The following is a 13,831-nucleotide window of genomic DNA, read 5'->3' as shown; positions in this document are numbered from 1 at the left end:
GGCCAATGATTACTTTGGAAGAAATGGCGGCCCAGACCAGTACTTTTTGAGGATGCAGGGACGATGGGACTGCAACATGGGGCTTTTCGGTTCCCCATATGCGCCAGTTCTGTTTATTGACGAAGCCGTCCAGGTAAAAATAAGCTTCGTCAGTAAACCAAATGCCGCCCACATGCATATCGCCGTCATCAATCCTGTGCACTATATCGTTAGCGAATGTCTCTCGTGCAGCAATGGTAGCGGCGCTGAGGGGTTGCCGCGTTTGAATTTTGTATGGATAGAGGTGTAAACTCTGGCGCATGAGACGATACGTGGACGTTGGCGTCATTTGGACCGCAGCTGCAACACGGCGAACGGAAACCCGAGGCCGCTGTTGGATCACCTGCTGCACTAGCTGCGCGTTGCCCTCTGTGGTTGCCGTACGCGGTCGCCCTACCTTTCCAGCACGATCATCCGTCACGTTCCCAGTCCGTTGAAATTTTTCAAACAGATCCTTTATTGTATCGTTTTTCGGTCCTTTGGTTGCATTAAACCTCCGTTGAAAACTTCGTCTTGTTGCAACAACACTGTGTTCTAGGCGGTGGAATTCCAACACCAGAAAAATCCTCTGTTCTAAGGAATAAACCATGTTGTCTACAGCACACTTGCACGTTGTGAACTGCACACGCTTACAGCAGAAAGACGACGTACAAAATGGCGCACCCACAGACTGCGTTGTCTTCTATATCTTTTACATCACTTGCAGCGCTATCTGTTGTTGAAAATTGTAACTACTGTAATTTTGAAAGTTTGTCCGCCTGAAAATGTACTGTTGTCCCAAGCATATTGCAACAAACGGTGTATTTCTATCGCTGCTCGTTTAGTTTTTATTGCCGTTTCAAATATACCGGTCATTTTTGAAACACCCTGTACATTCGGCCTACCCTTCAGTTTACAGGAGCAGACCCACGCGCCGCATTCCAGGCGGGATACAAAACAAATTGTCTGACATGAACATTTATGGGACATAATCAGGAGGTCAGCTTGTGCACAAAATTCTGCCCCAGCAGCATTTTCGCAATTATGGACGACTGTAGAGGCAGAAAGGCTCAGTATCTCTGCAGCGGACTTCCACGATTTGTTGCGTCCATTCCGCGTCGAATTCTGCGCTATGCCAGGCACAAGGTCCGACACGGTATTAGGAAGCATCCCGTGACTTTAGTCACCTCAGTGTATCATAGGTTCGTGTTTCTGGCAGCGTTAGTTGTATGTTGACAGTCATACGTAGTAGTACAAATAGGTTTTACTGATGAAGACTTGGCCGATATGCAGATCGTGATCGCGATGGAAGAACGACACAGTAGCTCTAATCTGATCTGAGCCCGCAGTGACGGTAAATGGAAATGAGCGTTTGGCGTCATTGGCCGGGAAGCCCCTTGCAGGGCAGGTCCGGCCGCCTTGGTGCAAGTCTTATTACATCCGACGCCACAATGGGCGACCAGCGCGCCGGATGGGGATGAATTGATGATAAGACAACACAACACCCAGTCCCCGAGCGGAGAAAATCTACGACCCTGCCGGGAATCGAACCCGGGCCCCTGAGGACGGCAGTCCGTCACACTGACCTTTCAGCTATCGGGGCGAACCGCTGTGATGGTAACCGCATCTTACTGCTGTTGTGTCTGTGTATAGTCGCCTTCAAGATTTCGAGCAGAAAGGAAGAATTGTGCCCGAACAGCGCAGTGTGTAGAGTACTTACTCACGACAGGCAAGAATTTTCAGCTCGACTCGCGGCCGGCAAACATATGTATGTGGTCTGGGTCAGCTTGTATGCATGTCTGTGGTCTTCAATTAAGCTTATTTATTTATTTATTTTTAATCATTCTTCTGAATGGCTTGGCATTTCCCACCAATAATTCCTCTCTTGCGGCAGCAAATATATCTCAGCATAGCATTTGCACATGACGTCCTCAATTATTTGTTGGATGTATTCCAAACTCTGTATTCCCGTACAGGTTTTAACCACTACAGCTCAGTCTAGTACCAGATCCAAATATCGCTGACGTTTTAACTCAAGTGCCATTATCCTGTCTTGTCAGTATTTTCCATATGAACCTTACATTTTAAACTTCATGTTTAGAGAAAACTGAACTTTATAGTGAATTATCTCAATTTTTACCACAGTTTGTTTTAGATTTGCAAAATTCTAGTGTTTCATACACCTGTATGTTGTGCAAAATTCGTACAGGTTTCATACCCCTTACACCTGCATGAATTTTGCACAGCATACAGGTGTATGAAACTCTAGAATTTTCCAAATCCACTAAAAACTGTGGTAAAATTGAGATAATTCACTATAAAATTTTAGTTTTTTTCTAAACATGAAGTTTAAAATGTAACAGCTCATTCATTTTCCCATAAATTAAATAAATTCTAGAGTATGATTTGCATGCTGTGCAAAATTCATCGAAGAATCTCTCTTACTTATGAAGAAGAGTGTACCATTAGCAACAAATGCAGCCAATAGTAAGTGAGAAAATGATGAAATTTCACATATAAAAAAATTATTTTTTATGTTTTTGAACTTCCACTGCTGTGAGTGAATTCTGAATCCTTTCTGGTCATGCTGACGGAGTTTCTTGAATTTATTTGTAAAAATATAGACAATGGAAATTAAAATGTCCTGTGGTGCCTCTCCTGCTCCAAGTCGGCCCGTTTGACAAACCGATGGAAGCGTTTGGGTTTAGCGAATGCCTGGAGAAAGCCACATGCCATCATTTGTAGAGTCAACAACGATGTACGTAGGAGGCAGTGTTACCTTATAAGGGTGTCTTTCTAGGTTAGGTTGTGGTCCCATTATTGTACATAAGAAGACGCTAAATGCTGAAGGATATGAACACACTTTATACCATTGCATATTGCGTACGGTAGCGAAATAGTTCGGAGGTGGTGATTATTTATGTTACCATAAAAGTGATTGTTGTAGAATCGAATCTGTGAGGCGATGGTTTGTGGTCAGTGACATCCCTGAAATGGACTGGTCAGCCCAGAGTCTCAACACGAACGCGAAGGAATACCTCTGGGACGATTTCGTTCGTCGACTTCGCATCAGACCGCAACGTCCAACATCACTACCGTCTCTGGTCTTGGCATGCGAGGAAAAATGGGCTGCCGTTCCGTCTTAGACATTCAGACACCTCACAGAAAGTGGCCGCAGCAAATTCGTGAGGGGGAAGAGGCACATACCTGATATTAATGACCACTACTAGGTGTCGGCTATTTTTGATCCGATAATGTAGTCTGGTGTTTGTGTTGTCAAAGATGATAAGAGTAAACGGAAGGTTTGAAATCTGGTTCTACCTCACAGCCTATTGTTCTCGTATAGCACCAATGGAGCTGCTGGTCTTAAATTTCTATTCCGATAAACGGACGAGTAACCACTGATAGTGGAACATCTCCTGCCACCATGACACAATATGGGGTGCTCTGGAATTGATTCAGGACCTAGGCTTACCATTTGTGGCCTTCTTATGCCGAATATCTATCAGTGACGAAAATTTCTTGCACCTGCGTAATTGGAACCGGCTACGTCTAAACCAAGCGCCTAAATTAATGCTGCAGTGGTGTCAGAACTTAAAGCGACGAAAGGAAATTTTGCAAGATTTCGTTTATTTTGCCGCAAAATAGTGTAAACAGGTGATAGTAAAGTAGTAACAATATAAAGAATACAGAACGTAAATATCAGTAACATGCATAACGGTAGACAAAAATGTTCTTCGTTTTCTGCACCTTAAAAGATTTGCATACACCTTTCGACAGCTGTTTAATGCGCTCAGTATGGGGTGTGACCATCTCTGGCAGCTATACACGCCTGACATCGACGGGGCGTGCTGTCATTTGTGTCATCGGTCTCGTGTTGAGGCAGTAACGTCCATTCTTCCTGCAGAGCTGCTCGCAGTGTTGGAGAGTGTTTGGTGGATGCTGACGTGATACGACCCGTCTCCCTTGTGCATACCAGACATGCTCTATGGGATTCAGATCGGGAGAGCGCGCACTCCACGCCATGCGTGCAATATCTTCCAAGAGAACATCAAACACCCGCGCTATATGAGGTCGAGCATTATCGTCCATCAATACGACGTCTGGGCACACAGCAGCTCGCAAGAACCGCAAATGAGGTCCCAAGATTTCGTCACGATACGTGACAGCAGTTAAACCTTGCCGACTCACATGTCAAGAAGACGGGATCGAGTGGTAAACATAATCTCTGACCACACTTTATGGATCCTCCTCGGTCTCAATCTCTTTCCACACTGATTGGGTCCCAAAATCGTGTTCCACGTTCCCTCAAGATGCTCATCCATCGATAATCACTCTCACACTCATCTGTGAAAACAACATTTGCCCACTGTCCGACCGTCCAGGTGGCATCTACATCTACATCTACATCCATACTCCGAAAGCCACCTGACGCTGTGTTGCGGACGGTACTTTGAGTACCTCTATTGGTTCTCCCTTCTGTTCCAGTCTCGTATTATCCGGGGAACGAAAGACTGTCGGTGTGCCTCTGTGTGGGCTCTAATCTCTCTGATTTTATCCTCATGGTCTCTTCGCGAGGTATACGTAGGAGGGAGCAATATACTGCTTGACTTCTCGGTGAAGGTATGTTCTCGAAACTTCAACAAAAGCCCGTACCGAGCTACTGAGCGACTCTCCTGCAGAGTCCTCCTCTGGAGTTTATCTATCATCTCCGTAACGCTTTCGCGATTACTAAATGATTCTGTAACGAAGCGCGCTGCTCACCGTTGGCTCTTCTCTATCTCATCTATCAACCCTACCTGGTACGGATCCCACACTGGTGAGCAGTATTCAAGCAGTGGGCGAACAAGTGTACTGTAACCTAATTCCTTTGTTTTCGAATTGCTTTTCCTTAGGATTCTTCTAATGAATCTGAGTCTGGCATCCGCCTTACCGACGATCAACTTTATATGATCATTCCATTTTAAATCACTCGTAATACCTACTCCCAAATAATTCACAGAATTAACTGCTTCCAGTTGCTGACCTGCTATATTGTAGCTAAATGATAAATGATCTTACTTTCTATGTATTCGCATCACATTACACTTGTCTGCATTTAGATTCAATTGCCATTCCCTTCACAATGCGTCAATTCGTTGCATATCCTCCTGCATTTCCGTACAATTTTCCATTGTTACAACCTCTCGATATACCACAGCATCATCCGCAAAAAGCCTCAGTGAACTTCCGATGTTATCCACAAGGTCATTTATGTATATTGTGAATAGCAACGGTATTACGACACTCCCCTGCGGCACACCTGAAATCACTCTTACCTCGGAAGACTTCTCTCCATTGGGAATGATATGCTGCGTTCTGTTATCTAGGAACTCTTCAATCCAATCACACAATTGGTCTGATAGTCCATATGCTCTTACTTTATTCATTAAACGACTGTGGGGAACTGTATCGAACGCCTTGCGGAAGTCAGGATACATGGCATCTACCTGGGAACCCGTGTCTTTGGCCATCTGAGTCTCGAGGAAGAATAGCGCGAGCTAGGTTTCACACGATTCACGTGGTATATTGATAACTCCACTCTAGACGTTCCATTCTATGAAGAAGCGTCAGAGGCACATATCCAGCTTGTGTTCGACAATAAAGGCCACTCTGTCGAAGCCATCTGCACGCCGTTTGCCTCGATAGAACAGTCCAGTGGATGTTGAAAGGTTAGCTGTCAGTTGCCGTGCAAATACTAAGACAGTAGTGTCGTGCCCTTAAGCCAAATAACGGTCCTCTTTCCTGACATCACTCGTGGTTGGCCCTACCCTGGACTTCTGGATACAGTTTTGGTTTCTGTAAACTGTTACCAGGTCCGAGAAACGACAGAAAGGTTCACATTACGCCATTGGGGAAAATCAATTTGCGACTGTTCTGCTTCCTTTCTTTTTATGGCCCTCCACCGCAGAGAGTCCTCTAGGCATCTCCTCTGTGCCATACTGCACCGTCTTAACAGTGTACACAGTGATTGTGAATATGGGGCTACCCTGCAAATACGATATCGTTTCATAGGTGTCCTGACGTCATCGGTGGTATGGTTTTCCGGTGACTGGAATGCCATCTTCCGTGGAGAACACAACCGTACGGACATCTAGTTGACAGTTTGTGTGACTATATCGTGAATTAGACACAGGACGGGAAATTGGCGGATTGTTGCTTTAATTTTGGACAGCAGTGTATTTAGGATTTGGCGTTGGAAACCGCTGGCTGACGACTACATACTGTGGACACTCACAAAATTAAAAATGTTTTTCATCTCACGAGAGGTGCAGTGCGTACAGTTTTATGTAGCTAATTACAACTATTATGACGTAACTGTATTAAGTCATACCACCCAAGCAACACAGACGATCATCGAGCGCCTGTGGTAGGACTTGCGTAGGTCTGCGCTATTTTCTGTGAACCGCTTCCTCATGTTCAGAACATCCACCACCAGCTGCTGCACTCTGTTCTGACGTACTAGAATCGACACTATCTGCAATGCAAACAATACATAATATAAACAGGAGACTTTTTAAACACTAGGAAGCTGTGAAAGACATGGAGAAAAGAGCGTAATGCTAGTGTTTAACTGCACATTTTTTTTTTTTTAGTGATTCGAAAGACCTGGAACAGCTATAAGCTAATGAATACTCTAGTTCGTGCTGTTGCGCTGGAGAAACTACTAGTAATTACGTACAGAGAGTGTAAAGAGATGTGCAACAAAAATCAGAATCAATTTCTATTATACGTCAGGATCGCGCTTTGTACTCTGTGGTTTTAAGCTGGAAATTGATGATTGAGGTCGGAATTAATTTAGAGCAACCATTTTTTAACCTGATTTAAGATATCATGCGCGACATTACGTGGCCGGCCGGGGTGGTCGAGCGGTTCTAGGCGCTACAGTCTGGAACCGCGCGACCGCTACTGTCGCAGGTTCGAATCCTGCCTCGGGCACGGGTGTGTGTGATGTCCTTAGGTTAGTTAGGTTTAAGTAGTACTAAGTTCTAGGAAGCTGATGACCTCAGAAGTTAAGTCCCATAGTGCTCAGAGCCATTTGAACCATTTGACATTACGTAAAGCAAAATATTTCTATCAATTTATTTTGTGAATAATCAGGGTTATAGAGACCAAATGCATATTTCTCATCATAAAAGAAGGATGATAACAGAATTATTCACGCCTCGATATTTGGCCCTGAATTAATTCTAGTTTCTATAAACTATTTACAGAATTTATAAGTAATTAATTAGATTTTAACATCATGTCGTTAGAGATCATAATCAGCAGCAAATACTTCTCTACTATTAAAAAGTAAATCAATTATTTTCTTTAATATGACAACAATCTGCTGTCTGTTTGTGCCAATCTTTTTATTACAGATTAACACTCGCACTCAACGCCCTCAGTTACTTATTCTAAACGCTGCCTTCCTGTACAAAACTCTGAATTATTTATTCCAATCGCTGTCTTCCCGTACGATTTGTACCCTCTGCGCCTCCCATGGACGTTATTCCCTGATCTCTTAACTTATACCCTGTCAGCCTCTATGCTCTTCTTGCCAGTGTGTTCCGCATATTCTTTCCCCCGCTGATTCCACTTAGGAGCTCTCCTTTTCTTACTTTACCAGTGCACTTAACGTCTGATACCCATCTGTCACACAGTATCTGAAAGACTTCAGTTTTCTTCTTTTCAGTTTTTCCATAATTCATGGTTCACTTCCATAAAATGCTGTGTTCAGTGCACTCAGCCAATTTTTTTATTCAAATTATGGCATATGTTTTGCACCAACCAACTTCCATAGAGAGGAATGCTTCCATTGAATGTGTTAGGCTGTTTCGTATGTTTTCCTTACTTCGTTCATCATGTGATATTTTGTTGCCAACGTAGCAGAATTCCTTCATTATGCCTACTTTGTGGTGGTTAATCTGCTGCTCGTCAATCAATTAGACTTGATACATCAAAACAGACAACACAAAACAAAATACTCTCTTCATTCCTTTCAACAGGTTCCGCCGTTTCCCCAGACTTTCACAGAAGACAGAAGTACCATCAACTAATCTTATTATTGATACCCTTTTACCATGAATTTTAACGCCACTTCTGAATCGTTTTTTTTTTGTAAAATTTCTTCCGCGATACACTTTCTAGGCAGTAGAGGTCAAAGACGGCATACGGCCTTTTTAATACAAAGAATTCTGTAGTTTTTCCCTCATGGTTCTTGTTTGTATATTATTGTCGTTCTCTATAGCTTACGACTGTTTTATTGAAAATTTCGTACGTATGCATTACTTCATATTAACGAACACTTTTCTAGGCCGACAAATCCTATGCGATCGATATTATGATGGAAAAAAGTACAGGTAGTACAACAGGATAAATTAATGGCTGCACCGCAGGATATAGACCATATTAAGGGAAATAGGAAATAAAAAGCCATCCTCAAAAGACTTTTTTTTAGACTTGGGGGCAGTGCAATTAATAATAGTGTCTATGCTTTACATATGGCTTCCTGCAGTAAGGATCTGGTGGTTGTCCATAACTGAAATAAAATTCTTCAATCCTCAGAACGTTTCTATAATAACTGAATGCATGAACTCGATAACCAAATGTCGGAGACCGTCGTACAGAGTGCAATGCACTTTCTTGCTGGCTAATATATAATAGTTGGTAACTGCTGTAATGTAAGTGAAATTGGACTTCAGCACAGGTTCTTCAGTCGCTCGACCACTTTACAACAACTCGTCCTTCCTATGGGTTATCCACTCCCTTTAGCACCTCGAAATGGTACAGGAAAATGAATTTTTAGTTTTCACCTTATATACCCTATTACCTTTAAAGCAAATATCTATGCCAAGATAAAAAGTTGTTGACAAATATACAATCTGTTATAAGGTCTTTATTGCGAGTTAGTCATTCTAAAGTCACTTTCTCCAGTCACTACGTCAAGAATAAACTATTCCCTCATTTCTCCCCTAAAAGCCACGGAGCAGGAAAAGCAAACAAAGGCATGTTGAGCACAACACATAGACCGCGCATGTCCCTACCCCTGCTGTGTTAACATTTTAAACCAACATCTAAGTCACGTGACTCGGGGCAGGAAGCCGTGTTGCTGTCATTACGCGTTGTCTGAAGTGGAGCTGACAGTTACAGTTTCTGTCGTTTATAGCTGAAATCAAGTATTTATTTTGACAAGTCAACGAACTGTAGTACTACTCTTACACTTGTAGTATTGCAGTTAACACATTTTCTCGAAATACCTGATAATAAAGCAGTGGTTATTGTTTTTACATGTGGTCAAGTTGAAACGTATTGACATTCCTTGTAAAAAGCGACAGAATGGCTGTTCTTTAGTGAATAGTTTTTTTTTTTCGCTGTGAATTCTTGTAGTTCGCCGTTTCCACAGAACACAGAAGTGGAAGACAAAATAACGATTCCGAAGGCAGCATAATTTTTCTAACGATTCGAAACACAATATGTGTAAATGCTTTAGTAAGCTTTGGTATTAAAGGAAATTCGTTTATGGGCATAATGTCAGCTACACAAAACAAGCACGTATGTTTTCTGACTTTTGCCTAATCCAGTACAGATACCGAAACGATATCAAGATAGGAAGCGTAATATATTACAAAACGTTGATTATACTGGTGTAGTGAGCTAGATATTAATGTTATGGCGTCTCAAAATCTTAGTCAATCACCAAGTTTTAGATCTAAGGACCAACATCCATACTAACTTTCATCTTATGGAAATACTTCTGCAAGTACTTTAAAGTAATTCACTTACACAGCTGAGATTTTCGTCACTTTACCTGATCTGTAGGATACGAAACAACTTTGTAATCTAAGCATATGTGAAGGTCTTTACTTCTTCATCTAGTAAAACGGACAACATTTGACTGTAACAAAAATGTGCACTATAAATGTGTAAAGACATGCTCGGCTTCGTGCCCCGAGTCACGTGACTTAGATGTTGGTTTCAGTAAAATGACGTCATGAGGAGTCTATGTTATCTGTGGTCTATGGCACAACATACCCTCCAGAATAATCATTCATTTCTCAGTTTATCGTTCCACTAAATTTTCAACTGTTTCTGAAAAAGTTTGAAGGGCTTCAGTTTTCTTCTTTTCCTGTTTCTCAACTGCTCATAGCTCCACTTCTACACTATGCTGTTTTTGGGACGTAGAGTCTCAGACCTTTTCGTTTCAAATGAAGGCATATGTTTTCTACCAGCTGTTACATGCCCAAACTGCTACGCAACCTATTTTGTAATGAATATGTACATCTCAATAGTCAGTATAGTTCATACTTTAAACCTTCATGAAAACTGCAGACAGTATTCACAACTGCTGATGACTGCTTCGCCAAACTTCTTATTCTCCTTTCCTTTTATGAGCTATTATTTTCTGCAGCCTTGGGACGTTCTTCAGTTGTCTCGTGACAAGGAAATTAACTTAGAAGGACCACAGTGTCATACAAATGTTTGACCCTAAAAGCTGTCCTTGAGTGTTTGTAGAACAGGGAAGCCCCAGTGTCCTGTCTCTGCAGAGCAAGGGCACAGGAGGGCAGCCTGTGTTCCGGTAAAGAAACTTCAATGTAGAAGATATTGGAAGAACTCCTGTTTGGCAAGGTAAGATCTAAAAACCAGGTGAAATACTCAGAGCTTGAGACCCAGCGTCTGGCTAATGGTCACAGCCGCACGATGCGGGAGTGATATTTTAAGTCTGAGTACGAAATCTGTGAGTGGTTCACAGTAATTATTTCGGCAAAAGGCACATTTTCTCCCCCAAGTCTATGTGCAAGGGTTTCCATTGGCCGCAGCTGGAAATCTGTCAAATGTAACGACAGAGCTTCTCTGCCCACACCATTATCGGTAAACCATAAGAAAACCTGCAAGAAACGAAATTTATTAAATTTTTTATAAAATTATTAATGGTCAGAACTCTCAATGTATGCTGCAGTTGGTTGGTGAGATTTCTACTCCAGCGGTATGAGATAAGATCCACCATATTGCTTACAGGATGTAGTCTGAGAAACGTGCCACTTTAGATTCGCGTCGGTGATGCTTTCTGAAACCATGCCGATTGACAATGAGGTCTTTCTCTTCGAGATACTTTATTACCCCAGTGCTCAGAAAACGTTCTAAGATTATAAAAGAAATGGACGTGAATGATGTTGGACAATGGTTTTGTGGATTATTTCTGAAAACTTTCTTGTTGACCGGCGTCAGCTATGCTTTCTTCCAACCTCCGTGGAGAGTTCTTTGAACGGAGGATCTGCAGTGTATTTTCGTACAGAGAGGGGCTAACAGTCTCAAAATCCATATAAAACCCGTTAGCTGCAATTTTTTTACAGTGTCACAGAGATTCTATCTGGCACTGAAAACCTGTTAAAGAACTCAGATCACTAAAATAGTATGCGATTGACCCAAATATCTACATCACCCTTTCTTTTTGTCTCTGTGTTGTGAGTATTAAAGAGGGCCAGTACAGCTAGACCAACCTTTGTAAAGGAACATTCGAGAAAGGAGTTCAGAGTTTTTACCTTTGTTACTAATGCTGCAAGGAAAAAATAGTCAGCCGGCCGGAGTGGCCGTGCGGATCTAGGCGCTACAGTCTGAATCCGCGTGACTGCTACGGTCGCAGGTTCGAATCCTGCCTCGGGCATGGATGTGTTTGATGTCCTTAGGTTAGTTAGGTTTAAGTAGTTCTAAGTTCTAGGAGACTGATGACCACAGCAGTTAAGTCCCATAGTGCTCAGAGCCATTTGAACCATTTTTTGAAAATAGTCAAGAGGTATGGACGCAGAACAAGAAAACTCTCATGGCTTAGAAATTTAAAAAGTTGTTTTTAGGCTTAGTCTTAGGTCTTCAATTCTTCTTCTTCGTGATGCGTTTAGCAGTTGGTAGGTCTTTTGCATCTGCCGCATCTCTAGAAAATAGTTTTGTCCTCCGACGTTAAGTCTCGCACCGAAAACTTAAATCTTGTAAAGTTTCTAAAATTATGGGGGGAAGGTAGCCTGTAGAAACTATGTAGCTACGAGTGACATACCAGCAGACTTTCGGAAGAACATCATCAATCTCGAAGATAGCGGAGGGAATAAATATGTGAACTATCACACAATCAGCCTAACAACTCACTCTTCAACGTTGCTGATAATAATAATATACAGAATGATAGAAAAATATTGAATATCTGTTAGAAGTCCAACAGTTGGCTGTGAGGCTCAAGACGTCAGTCTCGCCTTGCGCTTGACAATCGGGATAACACCAAATAAAAATCAAGAAACTTTCCTAGGATATGTTGATCTTGAAAAAGGGTTCGATAACATCAAAGAACACATGATTTTTAAAATCCTCAGAATACTAAGCAGATATGAACTACAGCGGGAAAACATAGTATGCAGTGTTGCAACAACCAAAAATGTGCAATGGGAATGGAAAAAACGAGAGAGAAGTGCTCGGTTTAAAATGCATTTTCAATCTTCCACTCCTAATACTGAAACCTATACATCTAAGACGCCGTAACGAAAATAAAAGGAGCTTTCTCGATCGGAATTAAGATTTAAGTGATGTTAATTATTAAATCCTCTGATGAAAGCATTAAGACCCTAAGTGAAAGTGAGGAGGAATGACAGAGCATTTTGGGTGCACTGTACAGCTAATGTTTTAGAGCAAACAAACGGAATAGAAATGTTATGAGGAGCAACAGAATAATGGATGAGTTGAACATCAAAACTGAGGAGCTTTGTCGTAAACGACTTGAAGGAATTATGCACCTTGATATTATAATAACACGTGGAGGACGGAGCAACGAGGATATAAGAACCATGCCAACAAAGGCAAAGGGGTATTTCTCGCTAACAGGTGTCTTGTAGAATGAAAAATTGGCCTTAATATGAGGAACATATCTGAGTATGTACGTTTGGAAGGCAGCTTCGTCAGCAAGTGAAACATGGATTTTCGTTTATTCGGAAAGAAGAGAATCAAAGCTTTTGAGGTGTTAGGTTTAACAAAGCAGCTGAAAAGTGAAACGGACTTATAAGATACGAAAAGATTGTCCGAAGAAAGATGAGGAATGTAATATAATGGAAACGTTCACGTGAAGAAGTAAAAGGAAGAAGTAGTGTGGCAAGACAACATCTTGATTACGTTCGGTGGTACTGGACGGAGCCAAGGAGCGAGAAACCGGCACGAAGAGACTTTTATTTATTTATATTTTTTAATCATCGTTCATCTGACTGGTTTGATTTGGCTCGCCACGAATTATTCTCCTGTGCAAACCCTTGCACCTCAGCGTAGATTTTGCAACCTACGTCCTTAATTATGTGCTGAATGCATTCCAATACCCGTCTTCTTCTACAGTTTTTATCCTCTACAGATCAGTTAGTACCATTGAACTTATTTTGTGATGTCTTAACAGATGTCCTGACAGCGTGTCTCTTTTTCTTGTCAGTGTTATTCGTATATTCTTCTGCTCACCGACTCTTATCAATCCACTTAATTTTCAACATTCGTCTACACCAATACATCCCAAATGCTTCGATTCTCTTCTGTTTCGGTTTTCCCCTAGTCCATATTTCAGTGACATGCAATACTGTACTCCAAACGTAAATTCCCAAAAAATTTCTTCCTCAAATTGATATTAGTAGACTTCTCTTGGCCAGTAATTACCTTTTTACAAGTGTTAGTCTGGTTTTTAAGTCCTTCTTGCGTCATTCGTCAAGTTTTATTCTGATGCCTAGGCAGCAAAATTCCGTAACTTCATCTATTTCTTGGTCACCATTTGTCATGT

The 13,831-nt window shown here is 41.7% G+C and overlaps 1 protein-coding gene across 1 annotated transcript in view; it reads right to left on the bottom strand.

The window, feature by feature from the left end:
* Positions 1-13,831, bottom strand: part of LOC126092857 (uncharacterized) — a 215,415-nt gene that overhangs the window by 50,150 nt on the left and 151,434 nt on the right. The window contains exon 10 of the mRNA XM_049908587.1: positions 6,392-6,535. Within this exon, the coding sequence (XP_049764544.1) occupies positions 6,392-6,535 (144 nt within the window). The remainder of the gene's footprint in view (positions 1-6,391; positions 6,536-13,831) is intronic.

This window comes from Schistocerca cancellata, chromosome 7 (genome assembly GCF_023864275.1).
Source record: "Schistocerca cancellata isolate TAMUIC-IGC-003103 chromosome 7, iqSchCanc2.1, whole genome shotgun sequence".
Lineage (NCBI taxonomy): Eukaryota > Metazoa > Arthropoda > Insecta > Orthoptera > Acrididae > Schistocerca > Schistocerca cancellata.
The sequence above is the reverse complement of the archived record's forward strand: the minus strand, read 5'-3'. Positions and strand labels throughout refer to the sequence as shown.